The following is a 25,063-nucleotide window of genomic DNA, read 5'->3' as shown; positions in this document are numbered from 1 at the left end:
CTGGCCTTAATCATTGTGTTTACACGCTGATGTTCAGCCAGGGGAGGGTCAGAGGTCCAAGTGTATGTAGGAGCACCACAGCTTAACTCTGCCGAGAGAGAGGAAACTGTGCTAGTGCTTTGCAGTTGAGGCCTCTGTCACCTCTGGAGGGCCTTCGGAGAACAGCGAGTTAACAAACGGTTTGAGGATCACCTTGGGATTTGAGCTAATGTGCCGGGAAGACTTGAGTGGCTTAGAAAGGGAGTGGGAGGCAGAGGGATGAAGCCATTCAAGAGCCAGAGTCGTAGCAATTGGTTTTTCTGGAAATGCTTAATGAGACTAAAAAGATGATGTGGGCTGGAATTCACATGCTTGTTCTTGAGGGAAGATGCCAGACAGATACTTTAGGGTTTTGTTTTTGAACCGCTGCTAAGAGCGCACACAGCTTAGATGAGCCGCTTCATAAACTGGTGAATTATTTGGTCCTCCTGCCCTCTTTGGGAGCCTTCTTTTCAAAAATGCTGAATCAGGGAGATACTTTTCAAGCAAAAGGAGTAGGTCAGCGGAATCGCCCTAAACTTTTACTCCAAAGAGCAGTGCAGGCAAACACAATGTCAACAAAGTGTAGATAGCCACACCCGTGGGCTGTGTGCTTCACCAAGACAGGTGTGTGTCTCGAAGGACCTCTTGGGGAATAATTTCCAGGCCTCTGGGGACAAAGGTCGGCATGAGATCAAGCTGAGTCACTTGAGGGATTTTTCCTCCTTGAAAACCAAAAATGAAACACAGCAAAAAAATAAAATTCCCTAGTAAGTTGCCAGGTGTGAATTGCACCTTCTTCGCTTCCTTTCATTTGCCAGCATAAAGCAAGGGCGCCTCTACTTCCTTGTTTCTCTGCTCTGTACATGCTCAGTTAGGATTATGCTGGGCAGGGGATCTGTGTTCAGATTCCTGGACAGAAAAGTTTTCTAGGTGACCTTGTGCCAGTCACTCAAACCACACCCCACCACGACTGGAATCTTACTCAGCCCTCCACTCCTTGGCCTCTGAACTTTCATATGTATATGTAGGCTGTACATACTCAAAGAAGTCTTCCAAGCCTGGAGGATTAGAAACCTGCTTTGTTGAAATTGAAAGTTGAGATTCTTCAGAGGATGAAATCTGCATCGCTTTATGCGCTCCAGTGGGGTGGCAGCGTCCTTGTGGCTCTGCTCTGGGCTAGGGGTTCATGCTCCCTTTCTTTCTAGCCTCTTAGTCCCCTTCCACACATGCAGAATAATGCACTTTCAATCCACTTTCAATGCACTTTGCAGCTGGATTTTACTGTGTGGAATAGCAAAATCCACTTGCAAACAATTGTGGATTGAAAGTGCATTATTCTGCATGTGCGGAAGGTGCCATATTTTGCCTTCTATTTATGGAGTGGCAGCCTTCCCTTTGCTTCCTTCTTCAAGTTCCCTCTTCAAATCCAATTTTGTCCACTCAGTCGTTTTTGAGCCGTCCAAAGCCATAGCCTGACATTTCTTCTAGGCCTTCACTGTACACAGTTAGAATCGCATTTAAGAGCAGTGACAGAAAGGTGGTATAGAAACTTATCCAACTTTTAAAAGGCTAACACAGGATAGTGTTTTATTAGGGATGTGTACATTAGGGATGAACAACTCTGTGCTCAGTCTGAAACAATGCTCATTTTTCCGAGCATTGAACTCTCAAAAATTCAGGTGTTTGTGAGTCTTCCTGCTGTTCACAAGTTGTGGGCACAAATAATTGTCACTTCCTTATTACTGGTCTGTGAGGAAATCTGCCCTGCTGTTGTGTAATAAGTCCAACAGCCTGTGGTATCTTCTTCTAAATTCTCCTTTAGTTTCTAGAAACAAATCCTCTACTGGTTTTCTGGTTTGGGTAAAATCTGTGAATCTCAGTGGGCGGGAAAACTCGACATGAAATGGCTTCCATTGTGACATAACTTTCTGGGTTCTGTGTTTGTTTTCCTCTGGCCAAATCCCCATGATCCCCCCCCCCCCACACACACACACACACATTGACAATATTAGTGCATGGGTCAGAGGTAGCCCGGGGAGAAGCAATTCCGGGTAAATCATTAAGAAGTAACAGCCGGATGCAAATAAGTTTGGCTATCAGGTGGCTGGTTCAGACTGGATTTGTGTCTCCCTCCTTGAAGCTGTTAACAAACATGTTTGTTTCAACCACGGGAGGAGGAAAAACTTGCAACTGAACCTGGAGATCAGGAAACATTGAGCGTTGCCTAAAACATTGTGTGTGTTCCTCGCTTAATAAATAATAGCAATCTTTTTAACTTGAGGATTCAAAGGAGAAACACTGTTTTGATTTGCCAGGGCTGGTTTTGGACATGTGTTTTCCCTGTTTTGGATGGAACTGATGTCGGGGAGGGGCTGCAGGCCAGTTTTAGAATACCTGACTGACAGTATTAGATCGATTCCTGGCATCTTTAGTTAAAAGTTCTGGCAGTAGTCGATAGGAAAGGCCTCTGCCCAAGACCCTGGAGAGCAGCTGTTGGTCTAAATATGCAATATTGACAGGGAGAGTTTCCAGACAACATCCCAGGTCTTGAAGTTGTTTTTAACTGGGATAAAAGAGCCAGCATGGTGTCGTGGTTGAGTGGCAGACTCTGAAGAACCAGGTACGATTCCGCGCTCCTCCACATGAAGCCTGCTGAGTGACCTGGGGGCAGTCACAGCTCTCTCGGGACTCTCTTACTCCATGCAGAGGCAGGCAGTGGGAAACCACCTCTGAGGCCCCTTCCGCACATGCAGAATAACGCACTTTCAATCCACTTTCACAATTGGCCCCTTCCGCACATGCAGAATAATGCACTTTCCATCCATTTTCACAATTGGCACCTTTCGCACATGCAGAATAATGCACTTTCAGTCCACTTTCACAATTGGCACCTTTCGCACATGCAGAATAATGCACTTTCAGTCCACTTTCACAATTGGCCCCTTCCGCACATGCAGAATAATGCACTTTCCATCCATTTTCACAATTGGCCCCTTCCGCACATGCAGAATAATGCACTTTCAATCCACTTTCACAATTGGCCCCTTCTGCACATGCAGAATAATGCACTTTCAATGCACTTTGCAGCTATGCGGAATAGCAAAATCCACTTGCTAACAGTTGTGAAAGTGGATTGAAAGTGAATTATTCTGCATGTGCGGAAGGGGCCATTGGATTTCACTATTCTGCACAGTAAAATCCAAAGTGAATTGAAAGTAGATTGAACGTGCATTATTCTGCATGTGCAGAAGGGGCCCGAACATCTCTTGCCTGGAATTCCTTTGGGATTGTCCTCAGTCAGCTGTGAGCTTATGACAAAAACAGCCATAAAAGTGAGACGATGGAAGATGAGATATAGATGGCGGCAGGTTGGAAACAGCCTTCTGATGTCTGAAAAGCAGAGATGTCCATGTATATGTTGACCCAGTGTCTCTCTCTGGCTTTTGACAGAAAACGTTTGGGCGCAGGCGGATGCAGCGGCATGGGGGATCTTTCAAGGATGGTGAGTGTGCAGTTGAAATGGTGTGATCAGAATTATGCTGTTTTTGGCCCCTTCTGCACAGGCAGAATAATGCACTTTCAATCCACTTTCATGATGGTTTGCAAGTGGATTTTATGTAAAGTGCATTGAAAGTGGATTGAAAGTGCATTATTGTGCATGTGCGGAAGGGGCCTTTGTGCTTAGTAAACAAGAAGGTAACATATCCTGTGTGAAAGAAAGTCTGCGGTTTTCTCACATTTGCCACATAGGAGTTGGATCCTGGCAAAAGTTAACTCAGGAACTACCCAATTGAGTTGATGGTACGTTCATGAGGCTGCCGATCAGTTTGATGAGCCAATACAGATTGTCTGCACCGGCAAAGAAGTGGCAGAAAAAACTGCCCCTTACTACTGCTTCATGGAGTGGCATTTAATCAACAATAAGTGAACTGCTTGCGGAACGGCACTGGGGGCCACAATTAGAAAGGCCTTCTGCTGGTGGACACCATGTCTGGCTTCCAGATAACTTAAAGCCTCAGTTCAGCTTATTTGTTCTGGTGCATGTCCAATCTTTGGAACTTGAAGGTTCCCAGGAATTTTACTATCCACGTCTGACTTCAGCAAGGTGGCTGTATCGTGCATCATGGAATGGGTTCTGAGAGCCAGCGTGGTAGAGTGTTAAGAGCAGGTGGATTCTAATCTGGAGAACTGGGTTTGATTCCCCACTCCTCTACCTGAGCAACAGAGGCTTACCTGGTGAACCAGATGTGTTTCTGCACTCCTACATGCCAGCTGGGTGATCTTGGGCTAGTCACAGTTCTCTCAGAACTCTCTCAGCCCCACCTACCTCACAAGGTGTCTGTTGTGGGGAGAGGAAGGGAAAGGAGCTTGTAAGCCACCTTGAGTCTCCTTACAGGAGAGAAACGTGGGATATAAATCCAAAATCATTTCTTCTTCTGTCTCAGGTTTCAGGGAAGAAAAATGGAATGCCCGGGGAAGTGGAGCGGAGGTTTCTCAGCATCTCCTTGTCTGTTGTGGTTTCTCTTCCAGACCCCCGCTTGTATCAAGAGATCCGAGAAAGAGGCTTGAACTCAATCAGCCATGAGTCAGATGATGACCTGCTAGAGGTGGAAACCATTCCTGAGGAGCCTCCAGCTGCGGATTCGGTCATCGTGGTGAGGAATTATCGGCCTGCCAACGTCACCTGGAGCCAACTCCCTGAGGTAGGGAGCTCTCTGTGTCTGTTGCCAAACTGTTGCAGTTGTTGAGCAGATTTGGGAAGTGTTTGCTCGTTTCTCTTAGGAATAGAAACGCCTGTCCATTTTGTTCCATCCATAAAATCCAATTTGTTTTTGTTTTGAGGGAAGCGATTGAACAGAGGGGGGGGGGGGGTTACGCCTTCAGCCTCATCTAGCTCCCCCTTCTATTGTTAGTGTTTTTAAAAGGGGAATTCTTTTTAAAAATGCATTTCTCCTGTAAAAAATGGATGCGAAATAGTGAAACCCAGCAGAAGCCGAAGGGTTAAAACCCCTCGCTTCCCTGCAAGCCCCGAGGCAAATTGCGGCTTCTGTTTTGCCTTTAAACTTCGTGGCACTTTGGAAGAGAACAAATCTGTTGCATCAAAAGCTTTGGTGGAGTCGGGTTCTTTCCTTCTTTAATCCAGCTGTGTTTGTTACCCTTTTGTCACTGTTAGGATCAATATTTACTTTTCTGTCCCGCTTTGCTCCTTTCTTGGCCCGCGAGGTCCAACAGCAGAAGCAGGCTGTGAGGCCACATGGGCTTGAGGAAATTGTGTGGAGGTGTTTGGTTTGGGTGGTCTGGCTTGAAGGAGCAATTCCTTCTGGGGCTGCCCCGCTGCCATCTCTCCTTTTTCTGTCTTCACGACGACGCTCTTTGAAATTTCCTTCTTGAACAATATTGGCACTCAGCGGCTCCGCCTTGGATTCTCTGTTTGCTTTGGCAGAGGAGTTCAGGTGACACAGAGGCTGGTGTGGAAATTCCCCAGAATGCAGCTTTGTGCCTTTTGTGATTCTTAAGAGTAACCCTGTTGGATCAAGATCAGAAATCCAACATCTGGTCTTTGAGTGCCCAGCCAAATGCACCTCAAAGCTGAGCACGGAGGCCGATTCCTCCGCTGGTCATTGCACCCAGCAAATGGTATTTAGAGGTACTCATCTGATGGAACTCACTGTCACTTGATGTTCAAAGACAAACGGTGCCTTGTGTGAAAAAAATAAGTTGCGCTACTTTGTAACTGTAGTTCATCAGGTGAGTTTCTGTGCAGAAACGCATTGGCACCGCACGGAATACCCACAAAGTAGAAATACAAAACACAACGTTGAAATACCTGTAACTGTAGTTCATTGTGTGGGTTTCTGTGCAGACACACTGCACAATCACAGTCCCAATGTGGTGCTGCACAGAATACCCACGGAGATGAAGTACTATGGTTTTTGCCCGACCTGAATCCACTCCTCATCGATTTCATTGAGTGTCCCTGAGACCGCACATGCCGAATAACGCACTTTCACTCCACTTTCAGAATTGTTTGCAAGTGGATTTGGCTATTCCGCACAGCTGCAAAGTGGATTGAAAGTGCATTATTTTGCAAGTGAGGGAGGGGACTGAGTTATGAGAGGAAGAGAGAGAGAGAGAGAAAAAAACCTTCCTCCACACCATGTGTAATTAAACGGGTCTTATGTGTCAGCTCTCCCCCTGGTTATTTCTTTAAGGTGCAGCCCCCTCTGTCAGGTGGTTCAGAGTCAGGTGGTGTTTGAAACCAGAGGTGTGCAACACCCTTATTTACTCCAGGTCGCTTTCTGCAGGTTCAGGAGGGCGGCATCTTGGAGCTCATCTCCCCCGAAGAACGCAAGAGGCAGGAGGTGAGTTAAGCCCCCTCCCGAGGGGGTGGAATGGTAGGAAATAGTGCTAGAAGGAATTGATTCCTGTGGATGCTGCAAAATCGAGAAGGGACCCACTGGAAAAACCTTTCCCTGTCATCTGTTTTCCTGATGAAAATAACTGAGCATGTCCAGAGTGCTTTTCCCCTCCCACTGAGACACCGCCCCGTGGCAAGATCTGAACGGTGAAACTTTTCTTCTTAAGAATTAAGCGCTGCTCCCTTCTTCCCCAGCACATATTAAGTTTTTTACTGTCTTAAGATCTCGGGCCATGATCTTTCCCAATTCCCGAGACCCCTTAACCCAGGAATCCCCAACCCTTTTAAGCGTGTGCTTTTTCTGTATTAATGAGAAATACATTTCCATCCTTTAAAATAAATGTAGGCCATTTTTGAGATCATCACTTCTGAGTATTCCTACATGCGCAGCCTGGACATTCTGGTAACCCACTTCCTGAAGTCTGAGGAACTCAAGGAGACCATGACGCAGACTGAGCACCACCATCTCTTCTCCAACATTGTGGACATCCTGGCGGCCAGCAAGAGGTGAGCAACAAGAGGCAGAAGGCCACATGTGGGCCAATCTCCAATGTCGGCATGCAGGTCCAGTGGATGTATTCAGTTACAAGCGATTCTGGTAGCCAGAACAGCGCTTGATACACAAGACTGGGTGTCTTCAGGGCTAAAACCCTTTTTTTGTTTGTTTGTTTCAGTATCGAGGGCTGAGCTTCCACAATGCAGGAAGTTCCAGTCTTCCAAATCAAATCATGATTGGAGCGATTTATATGAGATAAGAGAGGGGCAACGGTCTTGCAGGAAGGGTCTTTAATTCCAGTTGGGGGAAAAAGACAGGCTGTTTTACTGTGTCTGTCTTTTTCCATCCACTGAGATTTAAAGCAACAGGGGAAGCACATTTTTAATCACGGAAATGTCACTTATGGGGAGTTAACCAAACGTTCGTCAGTGTCACAGTCCCAGCTCAACATTCTTTCTACCCTTAGCAGTTTTTTTAAGAGTGATGAATTCTTAATATGTCTGGAATGCTAGTCGCTGGACTCTCAATCATGTATGTAGTTTTGTTCCTGTGTTTAACATCTGTATTAATTTTGCACAAATATGGCTGTTTGCTAGTTTATCTTTATATTCATATCAGTGGCACAGCGCTTTCAAGTATACAAAGCACTTTGCTTAGATAATCTTGTTAATCTGAACAGCAGCCCAGTAAGGTAGGCTGATGTGTTCTCTCCTTGCCCAGCCCACCTCCCACTATGACTTCCAATATCCTATCAAAGAAATGGGTGTAGAGTGGTGTAGTGGTTAAAGTCCAGTGAGACCCAGGTTTAAATCTTCCCTCTGCTGCTGAATCTCACTGGGTGGTCTTGGACCAGTCATTCTCCCAGCCTAACCTACTCTGCAGGGTTGTGGATGTAAAAAAAAGTAAGGGGGTAGTTGGGTTTCAATTGGGCAGAAAAGCAGGTTGCATAATAACTATCTTAACCAGATGATTTCCACTGATCAGCAAAAGCAGAATGAATTATGCAAAGCAGGAGAAATTATCCTAAATTATGTCCCTGAATTGTGGCATAGATCGAGAGCTATGATACAGGAGTCTTGCAGACGTTAAGCTAGTCTGGATCTTGGCGCTCACCAAAGAGGGAACCCTGCCTGACTGCAGCAGGAATGTAGGAGTGTGGAAACACATCTGGTTCACCAGGAAAGCCTCTGTTGCTCAGGTGGAGGAGTGGGGAATCAAACCCGGTTCTCTAGATTAGAATCCACCTGCTATTAACCACTATACCAGGGGTAGGGAACCTGCTGCTCTCCAGATGTTCAGGAACTACAATTCCCATCAGCCCCTACCAGCATGGCCAATTGGCCATGCTGACAGAGGCTGATGGGAATTGTAGTTCCTGAACATCTGGAGAGCCGCAGGTTCCCTACCCCTGCACTATACCATGCTGGGACTCCTGTTGGCTGTGAAAATCAGCAGGAAAGGAAGTAAAGATTCTCTTGTGTCTTAGTTTTTTTGAGGACTTGGAAAAAAGGCATCAAGAACATCTCCTGATCCCGGACATCAGTGATATCCTGGAGGATCAGGCAACCAACCATTTCAACCCGTACGTCATCTACTGTTCCAATGAGGTCTACCAGCAGAGGACCCTTCAGAAGCTGTTGTGAGTGCCTTCAGCTGTTCCTCACCTGAGAGACTGTTTAATTTTAGCCAGGGATGTGGAGAGGGAGCATCTGAGCCCGAGCAGAGGACACCCCCACCCCCGGCTTACCTGATAGTGGAAAGTGGAGTGGGATGCTTTCATTTAATTTAAGTTTGGAGGTAGCAATCCCAACAGCCCAGGCTAGCCCATAGCTCAGAACTTAATCAGGGTTAGTACTTGGACAGGAAATTGCAAAGGAAGGCCAGATCTACTGTGCACAGGAATGCAATGGAAAAACCACTTCTGCTAGGAACATAACACAATGTCCCCTCAATCTCTTACAGAGCCGCAAACCCGGCCTTTAGAGACACATTGAAACAGATCGAGCGGAAGCCGGAGTGCGGCAGCCTGCCCTTGATCTCCTTCCTCATCCTCCCTATGCAGAGGGTGACTCGCTTGCCTCTGCTGATGGATGTAAGTAAGAGCCGCGGGAGGGTGGGGGAGGGTGGATGAAAGACACTTCAAGAGGAATCTTGCCTACCTGTTGGCCCACTAGGATCCCTCACTGTTTGTCTTGGCCTTCCAAACTGTGTTCTATCAGCAAGCGTATCTCATTCCAGCTTAGGACTCCAGGTTCTCATGCCGAGGCCTCTGGCTACATATAGCTGGATCGTTTACTAAAACGAAAGGGACTTTCAGGACGCTTATGTAGTGTTATCGATCTGGTTTATAAAATCTAATAGTAGGCCAGTTCCTGTTAGCTTTATAGGCATAGTGTCAATAGAGCGTGGCCCAACCCTTGTGTTGATTGAACTAATTTGCATACTTTGTTTAGCCGGGTCAGGGTAAACACTCCCTTCCGGATCCTTGAAAAGCTTACTCCCCCTGTTGACCTCTTTGTGTACGGCCCCACGACCATAACAACTTTAATTTTCTTGTAGTCCCGTTTTTACAGTAGTTAAATTCTACTCTCACGTTCCATGTAGTAATTGTGATCTTCTGTAGAAAAGCAGCGAGCAGTGAATTCATTGACCTTTGATGATACTCGATGCATTAAATGCTGCGATACCTTTTTTTAATTGCAGACAGCTTCGTTGCTAGAAACTTCGGACTATGCATGGCCTGAAGGCGTGACTGAAGCTTCCACCACCGAGCTCTAGAAATTACATGAAAAGCAGGGGTAAGTGGGCTGACTCGGGTGCAGGATTGCAACAGGGGTGACTTTCTAGGATCAGGTCCTTTCAAGAGACTGAAAGATGCATCCCACGAAGGCTTCAAGCATCAACTGCATGTGGACTTTTTATATCTAGACAGACTGTAATCATTTTAATTCATTTCTTGAAAAAAAAAAGAGGGAGAGACAAAAGTGAATGAAATAACCAGCCTCACAGGGTAGGTTTTTTTTAAAAAAGAGGTAGGGAGACCCAGTGAGGAGACCGGTTTGCTTTTATTTTTTACTAGCCTTCCATTGCGACAGTTCCCTAATGGATGGTAGTGTTAGTCTAAGTGAGTAGCAAAAGAAAAGGAAGATTCGGTTTTATAGGGCACTTTTCTCTATTTTTAAGAAGTTTCAAAAAGTGTTGTTGAAGGCTTTCACAGCCGGAATCACTGGGGTGCTGTGTGGTTTCCAGGCTGTATGGCCGTGTTCTAGCAGCATTCTCTCCTGACGTTTTGTCTGCATCTGTGGCTGGCATCTTCTACTATCAGATCCTCTGAAGATGCCAGCCACAGATGCAGGCGAAACGTCAGGAGAGAATGCTGCTAGAACACGGCCATACGGCCCGGAAACCACACAGCACCCCAGTTTCAAAAAGTGGTTTACAATCGCATTCCACCCCCGCGCCCCTACCCCTAACAAACACCTTGTGAGGTGGGAGCTGAGAGAGTTCTGAGATGACTGTGACTGGCCGAAGGTCACCCAGCAGGCTTCATGTGGAGGAGCGGGGAATCAAACCTGGTTCTCCAGAGTAGCGTCTGCCTCTCTTAAGGGCTACACCATCAACACCCAAAAGACTATCAACATGAATTCCTCTGTAAGCACTCCTGAATCAGGGCTTGTTTCCTGAAAAGTGCCCATCCAGTGAGGTCAGTGCTTTTCTGTTCGCAGTGGAGGATTCCTCGCTCATTGCAGATGGCTAATGACATGCATATCCCATCTCTTTCGGATGTTAATTAATTCAGCTGTTTCTCTGCAACTTCCCACTGTATCTCCTTATCTTGTTTTGTCTTGCGCAAGATGTTATGTTAATCCTTCACTGCCTTTCTTTGGGACACACCTTCTCTGACTAAACCCATTGTCTTTTTAATTGAATTTTTTAAAAATTACCCCTCCTGGTAACGATGCCCCCCACCCCTCTCCACCTTCCTGTTGTGAATAATGGATTTACAGTTCCATGTATTTTAGGAAGCATGCTCTGCTTCGTGCAATCTTTATGCTGGAATAAATTCTCTTTATCTCTAAAAATGTTGCCTGACTCCTGTTGGTTTGATCTGGGTTACAGATTTACATATAAATTGGTTGAACAGACTGGTTAAGGCCTAATGATATCACTGAGAGCCAACTTGATTAAGGTGCTGGATTAGGAATTTCTGGGTACATAATTGGTCTTGTTACTGAATCATGCACCAAAAAGTTCTACAGTCCAGCCCTGCCCATCTTTGAGTCTTTCAGACCCTTCAGTTTGTTAGTGCTCAAGAGTAGGTTCCCCAACAGCTGCCTAAGCCAAGGAGCAAGGGTTCCCTTCTTCCCTAAGCCAAGGGAAGAGAAGTCAGAGCAGATTCTCCAGCCAATAAGCCACAGCTGAGTTAAGGAACAATCAGAGTTTATTCAAACCAGCAAGCGTCTTGTCAGTTCTTTCAAACTATATTTTTATATACTAAAGCAACCATCTGACTGTCAGGGCTGTTCAACAGTGAAATTCACTGCCTTGGAGAGTGGTGGAGTCTCCTTCTTTGGAGGTTTTAAAACACAGGCTGGATGAACGTATGTCGGGAGTGCTTTGATTGTGTGTTCCTGCATGGCAGGGGGATTGGACTTGATGGCCCTTGGGGTCTCTTCCAACTTTGTGATTCTATGATCTAATACACCCTACTCATGTGACCTGGATGGGAAGAGCCTGTGCTTTCCATGCAGAAGGTCTCAGGTTCGATCCTCGGCATCTCCATTTAAAAAGGACCAAGATCAGGTAATGCAAGAAACCTCTAGGACATTAGATAGCTGCTTCTAGTCCAGGGTGGAACCATGAATACCAGGTGTTCCAGGAACTACAATTTCCCAGCATTTACCAGCATGGCCAAGTGGCTGGCGCTGGATGCTGGCAGGGGCTGCTGGGAATTGTAGTTCCTGAACATCTGGAGAGCCGCAGGTTCCCTACCCCTGTTCTAGTCAGAATAAACAGCACTGGCCTTCATGGATCAATAGTCTGGCTCAGTATATAAGCAGCTTCATATGTGTTCATGATTGGCACGACTAAATCAATAGTTCTTAAACGTCTTACGGAATTAAGTTAGTTTAATGAGTATATCTTTACTGTGGAAAACTGGAGCTGGTTCTTTGTGATGGGTACCTGCTACCAAATAATTCACTTTTGGTTCTTACGGCTTGCAATGCAGAGGAAGGGTTCTTGACCAAACCGCTCTTTTTGTTAGGAAAGTTTGCTGGTTAGGAAGTCATAACTAGCTGGTTGCATTTTTCATCACAGAGAAGTAAAGGTGGAGAAAAGGAAAATGGGAATCTCTCTAGCCTGGATCGACCCAACTGTCCCACTACTGAAAAAGAAAGGAGCGTGTCCCCTTTGATTATTCAAAAGGCGACGCTTGGCTTTTACATTCTGTTGTTAGCCCTCCAGAGTAACTGGTTGGGCTGAGTTTGAGATAGGATGCGCATTTATTACGTGCTTAGTTAGCAATCATCGTCTTGGTAAATGCAAAACCTAACACACGAGTAGACACAAAAAATCCGAAGAAGGCATGATTGTGAAGTCTATCAATATTTCATAAAATCCAACAATCCTTGATAGCTGAGCCCCCTAGTTTTCATGCTTGTTTCATGGTTAATATCTCTTCTCCCACGTCATGAATTCATGTTTTCTGTCTTGTTTGCAAAATGCTAATAGTTTCCTCCCAACTTATCTAAATATAAATCAACAAATGACATCATAGAAAATATACGTGGGTACATTACCTAGCCATTATTACACAAAATCCAGTGTTGCTATATTGTGACATACCATTTTGTTAGAAAGCTGCAAAAAATTGTACAGATGTTTTAAAATTATTAACTCAGCACATCACAAATGCACAATTATTTAATTTGCAACCACTGTTTATATTGAATCAGACCATCTGCCAATCCAAGTCTGACTGACAGCAACTCTCTAGGGTCCCAGACAGAAATATTTAAAGCATAAAGACACCTTTATTAGGCATTTAAAAATTACAGTTAAAAGAACAGTGTTATTTCAAAACATTTAAAACACGGTAATAGGAACGTGGCTACAGCTCCTGATATTTCTATCTCAGAATTATTCAATAGCTGGGTGACCTTGGGCTAGTCACAGTTCTTCGGAGCTCTCTCAGCCACACCCACCTCACATGGTGTTTGTTTGTTTGGAGGGGGGGAAGGGAGTCTCCTTACAGGAGAGAAAGGGGATATAAATCCAAACTCTTCTTAGCTTCAGTAGGGGTATTTTACAGCACAGTTAGGACAGTTTCGCCTAAGTCAGTTTTATCTTTTTTTCCCCCTGTGTTCAGCTTGTGAAACAATGCAACGAGGGGGCTCACACCATGGAGAGGACAGAGCAGATGTACACACTGCAGAAACAGCTGGAGTTTGGGAAAATCAAGGTGAGAACTCATTCACCCCCAGAATAAAATCTTCTAGGTTTTTCCTCCCTGCATTTGGCTAATCACGGAAGTTCCTGTTCATTTTATTTGTTCTGTTCTGTACTCTGGCATTCGTTCAGGGAGCGAAGTGCGTGGTTTTCTCTCCCCCACCCACCAGAGCGTGGTGTAGTGGTTAAGAGCAGGTGCACTCTAATCTGGAGAGCCAGATTCCCCGCTCTGCTACTTAAGAACATAAGAACATAAGAACAAGCCAGCTGGATCAGACCAGAGTCCATCTAGTCCAGCTCTCTGCTACTCGCAGTGGCCCACCAGGTGCCTTTGGGAGCTCACATGTAGGATGTGAACGCAATGGCCTCCCTATAGGCTGTTGTCTCCCAATCACCTGGGTCTGTTGGGCATTTGCAATCTCAGATCAAGGAGGATCAAGATTGGTAGGCAGCCATAAATCGACTTCCTCCTCCATAAATCTGTCCAAGCCCCTTTAAAGCTATCCAGGTTAGTGGCCATCACCACCACCCGTGGCAGCATATTCCAAACACCAACTACATGGATTCTATGTGAAGAAAGTGTTTCCTATTATTAGTCCCTAATGCTTCCCCCAGCATTTTCAATGGATGCCCCTCGGTTTCTCGTATTGTGAGAAAGAGAGAAAATTTCTCTCTGTCAACATTTTCTACCCCATGCATAATTTTGTAGACTTCAATCATATCCCCCCTCAGCCGCCTCCTCTCCAAACTAAAGAGTCCCAAACGCTGCAGCCACCATGCCTCCCATGGGGAAGGTGCTCCAGTCCCACCTCAATCATCCTTGTTGCCCTTCTCTGCACTTTTTTCTATCTCCTCAATATCCTTTTTGAGATGCGGCGACCAGAACTGGACACAGTACTCCAAGTGCGGTCGCACCACTGCTTTATATAAGGGCATGACAATCTTTGCAGTTTTACTTGAGCTGTGGAGTCTTATCTGGGGAACCAGATTAGCTTGTGCACTTCAACACAAGCTGGGTGACCTTGGGCTGCTAGTCACAGTTCTTTGGAGCTCTCTCAGCCCCACCCACCTCATAGGGTGTTTGTTGTGGGGGGGCAGGGGGGAAGGGAAAGGAGACTATAAGCCCCTTTGACTTCCTTACAGGAGAGAAAGGGGGGATATAAATCCAACTCTTCTTCTTGAAAAGTTAGGTTAGGCTGAGAGAGTTGTCTTGTGTCCGAGATGGGGATTCAAACACAGTTGTGGGATGAATGTTGTAGCTTTTGTGATACTGGCTTTCTTAACCTGGTTACATCTAAGTGGCCAGGTTTTGCCTTTTTCAAATTCTGAGTTTTCTCCCGGAGAGGGGGAGAGACATGTGCGTGGGAAAGGGGTTTGGGTTATGAATGTCTAGTTCATGGAATTCACTGCCACAAGGTGGCACAAGAGGCTTTCAAAGGTAAATTCATGATCCATTTAAGCAGCTGGCTGTGAACATAGAAGTTTCCCTGGATTCATTGCGACCCATTGGCATTTCTGTTAGCCTAACCTGCCTCATCTCTTCTAGAACTTTCCCCTAATTTCTGCTTCCCGCTGGCTCCTGAAGAGGGGGGAGCTTGCCCAACCCTTGGCGGAGGAAGGCGGAATTTTCCGGAAGGGTTCTGGACGCGGGAACTGCTATCTCTTCGTCTTTAATGACGTCTTGATCATCACCAAGAAAAAGAGGTGAGAGACAAACTGAACATGAGTTAGCAGTGTGATGCGACAGCTAAGAAAGCCAATGCAATTCTGGGCTGTATCAGTGGGAGTCTAGTGTCTACATCGATGGACGTAATAGTACTGGTCTATTCTGCATTGGTCAGACCTCACCTGGAATCTTGTGTCCAATTCTGGGCACCACAATTCAAGAAGGATATTGACAACTGGAACAAATCCAGAAGAGGGAAACCAAAATGGTAAAAGGTCTGGATTTTGGTTCTTACCCGAGCCAAGGTGAACAGTGAACAGCTGCATGAGTAGATGAATCCTAATGGAAAAAGGGTTTGTGGATAATCCAAGAAGGATAACATTGCCCAGAGGTGCAAAGGGAAAAGCCACCCATCGCAGGCTTTGTGAAATTTGATTCAATGAACAAAAGCAGAGATGAGACTTTTTAAAGATGTGTGGGTTGGGAAATGAGGATCTCCCTGGATTATCTTTCCTTCAAACATCGAGAAAAGGAGAACACACACTGTATTGTCGAAGGTTTTCACGGCCGGAATCACTTGGGTGCTGTGTGGTTTCCGGGCTGAATGGCCGTGTTCTAGCAGCATTCAGAGGTTCTTTCCTACTATCAGATCCTCTGAAGATGCCAGCCACAGATGCAGGCGAAACGTCAGGAGAGAATGCTGCTAGAACACGGCCATACAGGCCGGAAACCACACAGCACCCAAGAACACACACTGCTTTCCTGGACCCCAGAAAGTCTATTTTGGGTTTATTCTGCACAGACTTTCCTCAATTCAGAGCAAAAGCAACACGGGTAGGCCCAGAAGTCTGTGCCGAGCTAACTAGTCCAGTTGTCCAGTTTTACACGAGGCAGTTTCCTGCGTCTGAAGTTGCAGGAGACTGTATGCTTGCAGAGAGGACTTCTGGCCCCCCTCTGCCACAGAAACAGGGCAGAAAATGTGTTTGGCGATAAGTAGGAAGCTGTGGAATTTGCTCTGGAATGTCACGCTGCCGGATTCCTCGGGAACTGCTGATGATTGGATTATGGAAAAGAGTCCTCCGAGCACAGATATTTTTCACTCTGTTTCAGAGACTCCCGGTCCCTTCTCCTTCTCCTTGTCCTGTCATTGCTTTAGTGACATTTCAGGGGGAACTCTTGCGCCTGAGTTTTGTGATGATGGTTGCGCAGTCAAAAAGGAATGGCGAGAGATTAATTGCGTGTGGGAACAGCCCGCTGGAGCCAGTGTCGTGGGGGACCCCTTTCGTTCCCAGCGTGTTTCTTAATGTGGACATTGGGATGGAGGGGCCAGATCTGTTCCCATCAAGGGGGGGGGGGGGCTTTGTTTCTTTTTTTAACATTATGCTTTGACTTTCCACAGCGTTGAATCCAGGCCCTACAAGGAGAGACTTAGGGAGCTGTTTAGTTTAGTGAAGAGAACGTTAAGGGGTGGCATGATAGCCATGTTTAGATATTTGAAGGGATGTTGGTGAGGGAGCAAGCTTGTTTTCTGCTGCTCCAGAGATTAGGACCTGGAGTAATGGACTCAAAGTGCAGGAAAAGAGATTCCACCTAAACATCAGGAAAAACTTCCTGACAGTAAGGACTGTTCAACAGTGGAACATAATGCCTCGGAGTGCGGTGGAGTCTCCTTCTTTGGGGGGTTTTAAAGAGAGGCTGGGTGGCCATCTGTCAGGAGTGCTTTGACTGCATGTTCCTGCATGGCAAGGTGTTGAACTTGATGGCCCAATCTTCCAATTCTATGATTCTGTGAACCAGATCATCATGTTTCTTTGATGTGATTCAATTAACTCTTTTGGTAGCAAGGAAAGAGTCTCGAAAGCACAGTTTCCTGTAAAAGTTTCCAAATATGAAAGATTTTGCCTGGTGATGTGCACAATCCACTCTTCTTGGTTCAGACAGGGCTTGGTTTCCCTGAGCCTTTTTGGAGAATTCTGTTACGGATATTGTTGCTCAACTTTGTCGGTTTTCCCCCTTCAGCGTCTTACTGTCTGTTTTTTTTGCAGCGAGGAATGCTATGTGGTTCTTAACTATGCCATGCTGGATCAGATATCAGTGGAAAAAATCGAGAACCCCGATGTTCCCTCTTCTCCCCCTGGCAAGCTGGGATCGGTTGGCATTCCCCGCAGCGGCCACCTGTTCCGGGTGATCATGAATAAGGCCAGTGAAGGCAAGCGAGAGGAGATTGTGCTGGCCGCGGAATCCCCGTGAGTATTATATGGACTAACCATCACTTCCCCAGAGCCCACGCAACTGGTCGTTTTTCAGGACTCGTGTTCCAAATTGTTTCATGCAAATTTCAGAACTATGCACAAACAGGTTGCATGTACAGAGCCACTCATTTGACCCCATCCTTTCTAGCACAAAAGTGACCCAGTTTTATCATTTTTCTGCTAAAGAGCCAGCGTGGTGTATTGGTTAAGAGCAGGTGCACTCTAATCTGGAGAACTGGGTTTGATTCCCTGCTCTGCCACATGAGCTGTGGAGGCTTATCTGGTGAACTAGATTAGCTTGTGCACTCCAACACATGCCAGCTGGGTGACCTTGGGCTAGTCACAGTTCTCTGGAGCTCTCTCAGCCCCATCTACCTCACAGTGTGTTTGTTGTGAGGGGGGAAGGGAAAGGAGATTGTAAGCCCCTTTGAGTCTCCTACAGGAGAGAAAGGGGGGTAGAAATCCAAACTCTTCTTAATCTGTCCTTTCATGAACTGGTCAGTTTCTAATCGAACTTGTCTACCTGTAATTCTGGTGGTTTACCACATGGGGGCAGCAGCTCACTGGTCATCAGCCTCTCATTCTAGTCCAGACCAATGATATCTAGCTCTCCCTATTATCAGTTCAATTCAATACCTTTTGTAGGCATAAACTCTCCCTATTTGTGTTCCCCCGGGAGGAAAGTCCAGAAGGCCATGCAAATGATTAGCCTAGCAGTAGTAGGGCAGCATTCTCGAAGATAACATATTTGTATTGTGTGCTGCCTACATGAGCTTTGGGGAATAAACTTTGCAAAGAAACAAAACACGCTGTTTGCTTTTGGTAGGAGCGATCGTGCCCGCTGGATCACGGCTTTGATGCACCAGGAAGAAAAGGAGAAGGATACGGCGGATAAAGGAGGTACAACTCTCAAGATGGAAACCCTGCTTTGTTCTCTAATCTGGCCTGTAGCTCTGATCCGCGTGTGTCGATTCAAACTGAATCTTGAGCAGTGTATCTAAGTGTCAGACACGCATGTAATGTTGGTGATTTGCATGTGGGAATGAGCCCAGCCCCAAATCCAAGGAGCAATTGGAGTGTTCTATTATTATTAGTTTTACTAGCTTTCGCCACAGAGAAATTAAGCCTTTTTATGATAATTCTGAATGGGCCGATGCCCTTTTGATGCACATAAATTGTCCGAAGAGAGCCAGCATGGTGTAGTGGCAAAAAGCTGCAGATTCTTATCCGGAGAACTGGGTTCGATTCCCCACTCCTCCACATGAAGCCTGCTGGATGATCTTGGGCCAGCCACAGTTCCTGAGAATTTTCTCAGCCCATGTGGAGGCAGGCAATCGCAAACCACCTCCAAATATCTCTTGCTTCGAGAACCCTACAGGGTTGCCCTAAGTCATCTGTGACTTGACAGCCCTTCACACACAAGTTGTCCCAATGCCCCTCGCAGGCAAAGGCAAGTATTGTACAAGCCACTGTGGGATCCTTTCACAATAACTATGATGTTCTGGACTTGACTCTGACCTGCCACAGTACCTCTAAAGCAACATCAGCTACTGGGAATGGGGGATATTTTCTCACCCAAATGGAAGAGGTTGGAAGAAATGAGTCAAACATGCACCAAGAGTGGCTACCAGCTTTACAATGTTTACACTATTATAAGCTCCCAAACGTAATCATGTTCAGGATAGCGCAGTTAGCTGCTTGGTCCAAGAAGTGCTGATCACACGGACGCAAAAACCAGGGGCTGGCTTGAAATGTGCATCTCCGTTCATTATGAACGGAAGTGAGAGTTTCCGGGAGAAGCTGCCGTAGTAAAAAAAAAAAATGCAAACATTCCATTACAAGCCCATCATTTATATATTTGATTGCTCTGACACCACAGATAAAAACTCCCCCTGCCCTGTCGCCTCCCCAAACATGATGTTTTCCACAGCTGCCGATTCACACCTTCATCTGCCAGTCACTGAGGGCAGAGAAATGCACGGATCGGCGTACATGCCTGGGCCGGACTTTGACATCTGGAAGCTGAAATGTGTGAATGAACTGTGCTGAACCTTGCATGCGTTTGAGGAGATGGGGAGGGGTTCCCCCCCTTTCGGCAGCCCATTCGCACATGCACTCGCCCTTGCTCTGATGTTGTGGTTCACAACCGAGGAACCTGGAGGTGTGAAACGGCCGCGATGCTTGCCAAAATCTGCTCCCGGGGTCTGGTGATGAGCCGGTTTCCTGAAAGGGACTGGACTGGGCATGTTTTTGACCGTTCTCCTTTTGCCCCAAAGGCTAATGGGCAAGAATAGCTGTAAAATTGTCAGATTGTCGTAGTAGCTCTGTTCTGTGAAACACTTCTTATTTTTATTTTCCAGGTTGGAGGTGGGAAGGGAAGGTAATGCTATTTAAGGACATTTGAAGGGGGAAAGACTTAAAATCATAGAGTTGGGAGACACCACAAGGGCCATCCAGTCCAACCTGTTGCCATGCAGAAATACACAATCAAAGCGTGGCAATGCAGCCTTTGTTTACAACCTCTAAAGAAGGAGACTCCACCACCCTCTGAGGCAGCGTATTCCACTGACAATCAGCCCTTCCTGTCAAGAAGTTCTTCCTAATGTTTAGGTGGAATCTCTTTTCCTGTTCCTGAACCCATTACTCCTTGTACTGGTCTCTGGAGCAGCAGAAAACAAGTTTGCTCCCTCTTTAACATGACATCCCTTCAAACAGTTAATCATGACTATCAGGTCACCCCTTATAACCCTCTCTTCTCCAGACTGACTTCCCACTAACCACGCTTTAAAACAAGAAATACCGGGATGCATTTGATCAAGTGAGCTGCAATATCATGAAAGGGAGAACAAATTCTTGTCCTAAAAAAATGCTCCTGAGGTCCTTTGTAATTCAGCTGAAATCCATGCACTGTACACTGGTCTCCCCTGAAAATCAACTTGGAAACTCCAGTTGCTGGAGAATGCCGCAGCTCAGCTGTTATCGGGAGCTACAGGGAGCATGCACGTTACTCCCCTCCTCCTGGCTCTTCACTGGCTGCCTGTCCATTAGCAGGCTCAATTTAAAGCATTGGGTATTACATACAAAGGCCTTCATGGTGTGGGACCTGCCTATCTGCCCAATTGCCTCTCTCTCTGCACTCCCATGACAGCTTGGCTCATCTGAGCTAGGTCTCCTGAGGTTACCAACCTGCAAATGAGCAAAATCAACGCTTCCTGTATACATGCCTTCTCAGTTGTGGCCCCCACCTCGTGGAATGGGCCACCTGTGGAGGTCAGGAAAGCACCCATTTACCTGATTTGCTGCAAACTATTAAAAAATGTATTGTTGGAGGCTTTCACAGCCGGATTCAACTGGTTGTGGTGGGTTTTCTGGGCTGTGTGGCTGTGGTCTGGTAGATCTACTGTGGTCTGGTAGATCTTGTCTGTAATACACCTCTGAAGACACCAGCCACAGATGTAGGCGAAACGTTAGAAACAAGATCTACCAGACCACGGCCACACAGCCCAGAAAACCCACCACCACCACTATTCAAAAATGAATTATTCAAGAAGATTTTTCTGCACTTGCAATCGAGTTGCCCTGTACTAAATGATTCACAAAGTTATTTAGAAGAGTTATTAAGAACTTTGGCCTATGCTTCTGTGTTCCGCTTACTTTAGCTAGGATCCTGCTATATAGTTTTTGCATCATTTTTAATGTGAAGACTCATGCTTTGCTTCAGTTCTGTTTCTAGGTTTTTGATTGGTTGCACAACCCTAATTGTACTGTTTGTCGAATATCCCATCCTGTCGATTGTATTGACTCACCCTGAGTAATCGGTCTGGAGGCCAAGTGAGAAAGGCAGTCTTTAAATGACATAAACTAGATAAATAAAAAATAAAAAATCTGAGCATTGGGAAGATTCGGTAGACCCTCTGCTGGTCACCAAGAGCGCTACACCCTATTCTAGGCACTTATTCACAGATGAACTGAGTACCCACTTCTGTCCCTTCTCCCTGGCAGGGCTGTTGTGCTGTTAATAAGTAGCACGGCAGCTAGAGGTGCAGCACTTTCCCTATAGTCTTTGAGCTGTTTGGGTTTATAAGAAGAGTCTCACTGGATCAGGCCAGAAGCCCATCTAACCTAGCATCCATTTTCAACCATACGTTTCAAGGAAGTTCTCAAGCAGGTTAAGAAGGTACTGTCCCTCTGACACTGTGTGTCCCTTAGCAAATGGTATTCAGGTATACTGCCTCTGCAAATGGAGGTTCTGCTTAGCTTGCAAGGAACCTCGATCGGCCTCCCAATCCACATACAATGAATTGACCTAGTCTCCTTTAAAAACTGACCCAGCCACTGACTGTCTTTACAGCTGTGGCATTATGTTCCGAAGGTGAAAGGCTTTGACTGTTTGGCATCTATTGCCATTCACACTCATTGGCTGAAGCCCTTGTATTACGCAACAGTAAGGAGACGTTCTATTTCTCCACTTTTCTCTGTGCCATGCATAAATTTGTAGTCCTATATTGCATTCTTCCCCTTTCAACCACTTCACCCCACCCCAATCTTCCAGCCACGGATGGCTAAATGAATCCTCCATATGCAGAGGCAGTATACTACCTTCTGGAAGGCATCAACGGTGGAGGTTTTGGCCGCGCGCCATGCTTGTAGGTCTTTGGGGACATTTGGTTGGTCGCTAAGGGATGCTGGATTGGGTGCACTTTGAATCCGACCCAGCACTTGCTTTCTTATAACCTTGGGAGTGTCGTTGAATAGCTGTGGATTACACGTCTTTGGCAAAGAATTTTCATCCTATTCTCTTATTTTGGGGGTGGTCGGGGGAAGTATGACAACAAAATCAGTCATAAAGGTTGCTTTTGGGGAAGGGGGTGCAGTACAGTTGCCCCTTCTAGGGGATGGGGAATAGCTGGTTTGTCTCTGTTTTTCATTCTCCATCTCTGCGCTCCCTCCCATTTGCCTCCAAGGTCTCAAACAAGTGGAGATAACCAGAGCTTACCTGGCCAAGCAGACGGATGAAATCTCCTTGCAACAAACCGACGTGGTGCTCGTCCTTCTCCAAGAGGATGGTGGGTGTTCTTCATAAAGATAATTTTGCGGGGAGAAGTGACTGACTCGGTACACCTGGAGTAGACCCTCAGATCTGCCATTTAGCTAGTCTGCCCTACTAATAACCCAGACAGTCGGTTGCAGGTTCAAATGTTGTCTCTGCCACAAACTTACTGGAGGGCTGTAAGGGGACATGCATTCTGAGCCCCCTCCCATCTGCAGTTTGGCACAGATGAATAGTAGCCTACCCAGAGGCAGGCAATAACAAACCACCTGTTTGTCTCTTGCCTTGAAAGACAAACGTGGTCGCCATAAGTCAGCTGTGATTTTACTGCACTTTTCACCACCATTTTGGTCACACTGTTTGTAAGAGCAGCCCTGTACATGCCCTGTACAGAGCCAGCGTGGTGTAGTGGTTAAGAGCAGGTGCACTATAATCTGGAGAACCGGGTTTGATTCCCTGCTCTGCCACATGAGCTGTGGAGGCTTATCTGGTGAACCAGATTAGCTTGTGCACTCCAACACATGCCAGCTGGGCAGTGGTGGGATCCAAAAATTTTAACAACAGGTTATGATGGTGGTGGGATTCAAACAGTGGCCCCGCCGCACACACGCCCCTCCAGCCCCTATTGGGCAGGGAGGTTGCTCTAGTAACCCCTTCTCGGCACTCAGAAAAAATTAGTAATCACTTCTAGAGAAGTGGTGAGAACTGGTTGGATCCCACCTCTGCAGCTGGGTGACCTTGGGCTAATCACAGTTCTTAGTCCCACCCACCTCATATGGTGTTTGTTTGGAGGGGGAGGGAAAGGAGATTGTCAGCCCCTTTGAATCTCCTTACAGGAGAGAAAGGGGGATATAAATCCAAACTCTTCTTAAAATTCCTGACCTCCACATGTCTGCCTAATTTTATCCTTCTAGGCTGGTATTTAGGAGAGCGCCTGCGTGATGGAGAGAGAGGCTGGTTTCCGCAAGCCTGCGCCCAGGAGATCACCAATCGCAGTGCTGTACAGCGCAACGTCCAGCGCATGGAACGGCTGCGCATAGAAACGGACGTTTGAGCTGACATTTCTTGCCGCTGAAAATTCTTAGGATATGACATCTTCAGCTGGGCCAGAGACAGCAAAACGGCTCGTGGTCCACCAAACTGAAAAACTTTCTCCTGGTTTGGAAGAGGAAACTTCTTCCATGTTTTGGATCAGGTTTGCAAGGGAGCCATCATCCAAAGAGACAGTAGCCTTTTGGCCTGGCGGATGCACCTTGTTTAGTAAGGAGTCAGCAAATCAGCAGTCCCGTAGCCAAAACCAGACACTCCCTCCTGAGCTGCCAGTTCCAAAGGCAACCATTGTATGATCAGCATCTGGGACAAGATAGTTTGCTGGCAGATGGTTTGGAGAGGTGGGTACCTTATGCTGCCCGTCCCCACTCTACAACCAGTCAGGGCTCTAAGAGAATCGTCTTCTGGATCAAACCACTCTTTGATGGGCATTTTAGTCAACCTCTGTGGGACACGGGTGATAAACCCAAAGCAGACCTGCTTGTTGACTGGAAATGTGCCCTCTCTGCAGATGTCAGGACCCGGAGGGGGCCTCTCTGCCTCCTTTTTTATGCCACCCTCTGTCATCAACAGGGTGAGGCTGTCCTGCAGCTGTGGTTTCCCTGTGCTAGCTGTGGTGACCCCAGAGAACAGCTGGATTTTTTTTTAAAAGGCACTGCAATTTTATCAAGGAGCTGCCACCCAGCCAGCTGCATGGAATGTGGACGAATGGAACAGTGCCACGTTTGGGCGTAGATGAGCCAGTGCGATTGAGCCAAGGGTGTGTGCGCGATTTTCACGGCCCAACTGTAATTAATATGGTTGATGTTAATAGCTAATTTTGCCTATATCAGCTGCTGGTACACAGCGGCATCGGGAAGACAGTGTGCCAGTTTGACACTTCCAAGGGCAGCTTGTGTTTTACTTTGGACGCCATTCCAGATTCCTGAAATTGCATCTAGCCTGTCTGTGGAAAATGGTAAGAGGAACCTGCTTGGGGGGGGGGGGGGGGGGCAGCTAAAGCAGCACACAGCAAGACTGAATCCTTTAGACCAGGGGTAGGGAACCTGCGGCTCTCCAGATGTTCAGGAACTACAATTCCCATCAGCCCCTACCAGCATGGCCAATTGGCCATGCTGACAGAGGCTGATGGGAATTGTAGTTCCTGAACATCTGGAGAGCCGCAGGTTCCCTACCCCTGCTTTAGACAGAAGAGTGGTTAAAGAGTGCAAGATGGAGGATAGTGGCCCATTGTATAAAGAACATTCTGTGTCCACTGACTTGGTACTAGCTGTCTTCAGTACAAGATGGGGCGTAGGCTCAACTTTTCAAAATGTGGTTGAGCATGGTGGGGGAGATTCTTTTGATACCTTCAAATCTACCAATCTTTTCCTTGTTTCAAGATTTTACCCTTTGTTGTTCAAACTTGATTGCAGGGGTTTGGAGAGGTGAAAGAGAATTGGGACTGATGAGAATTGGGGCTGATGGGAATTGGGACTGATGAGAATTGGGACTACAGGAACAGGCTGTTTTAGCTTAAGTGGGACGATTACTTCTTGGTAGAGCTGCCTTTTAACCCTATTAGTGTTTGCCAAACTGCTTCTATTAGGGGGAGCGGGAAGAGGCCAGAGAAAATGTTAAAAGAATCCAGATGTGCCTGTTTCACTTCCTATCCTATTAG

General features: G+C 46.5%; 1 protein-coding gene across 1 annotated transcript in view; it reads left to right on the top strand.

Annotated features, from left to right (window-relative positions):
* ARHGEF16 (Rho guanine nucleotide exchange factor 16) overlaps positions 1-24,383 on the top strand; it is a 40,520-nt gene extending 16,137 nt beyond the window's left edge. The window contains exons 3-14 of the mRNA XM_048518632.1: positions 3,472-3,523; positions 4,552-4,724; positions 6,327-6,383; positions 6,786-6,946; positions 8,422-8,574; positions 8,898-9,027; positions 13,306-13,398; positions 14,932-15,089; positions 17,097-17,297; positions 18,130-18,203; positions 22,268-22,369; positions 23,268-24,383. Of these exons, the coding sequence (XP_048374589.1) occupies positions 3,472-3,523; positions 4,552-4,724; positions 6,327-6,383; positions 6,786-6,946; positions 8,422-8,574; positions 8,898-9,027; positions 13,306-13,398; positions 14,932-15,089; positions 17,097-17,297; positions 18,130-18,203; positions 22,268-22,369; positions 23,268-23,407 (1,494 nt within the window). The 3' untranslated portion in view covers positions 23,408-24,383. The remainder of the gene's footprint in view (positions 1-3,471; positions 3,524-4,551; positions 4,725-6,326; positions 6,384-6,785; positions 6,947-8,421; positions 8,575-8,897; positions 9,028-13,305; positions 13,399-14,931; positions 15,090-17,096; positions 17,298-18,129; positions 18,204-22,267; positions 22,370-23,267) is intronic.
* Positions 24,384-25,063: the final 680 nt, after the last annotated feature.

The sequence above is a fragment of the Sphaerodactylus townsendi genome, linkage group LG16 (assembly GCF_021028975.2).
Source record: "Sphaerodactylus townsendi isolate TG3544 linkage group LG16, MPM_Stown_v2.3, whole genome shotgun sequence".
In the NCBI taxonomy this organism is placed as follows: domain Eukaryota; kingdom Metazoa; phylum Chordata; class Lepidosauria; order Squamata; family Sphaerodactylidae; genus Sphaerodactylus; species Sphaerodactylus townsendi.
The sequence above is the reverse complement of the archived record's forward strand: the minus strand, read 5'-3'. Positions and strand labels throughout refer to the sequence as shown.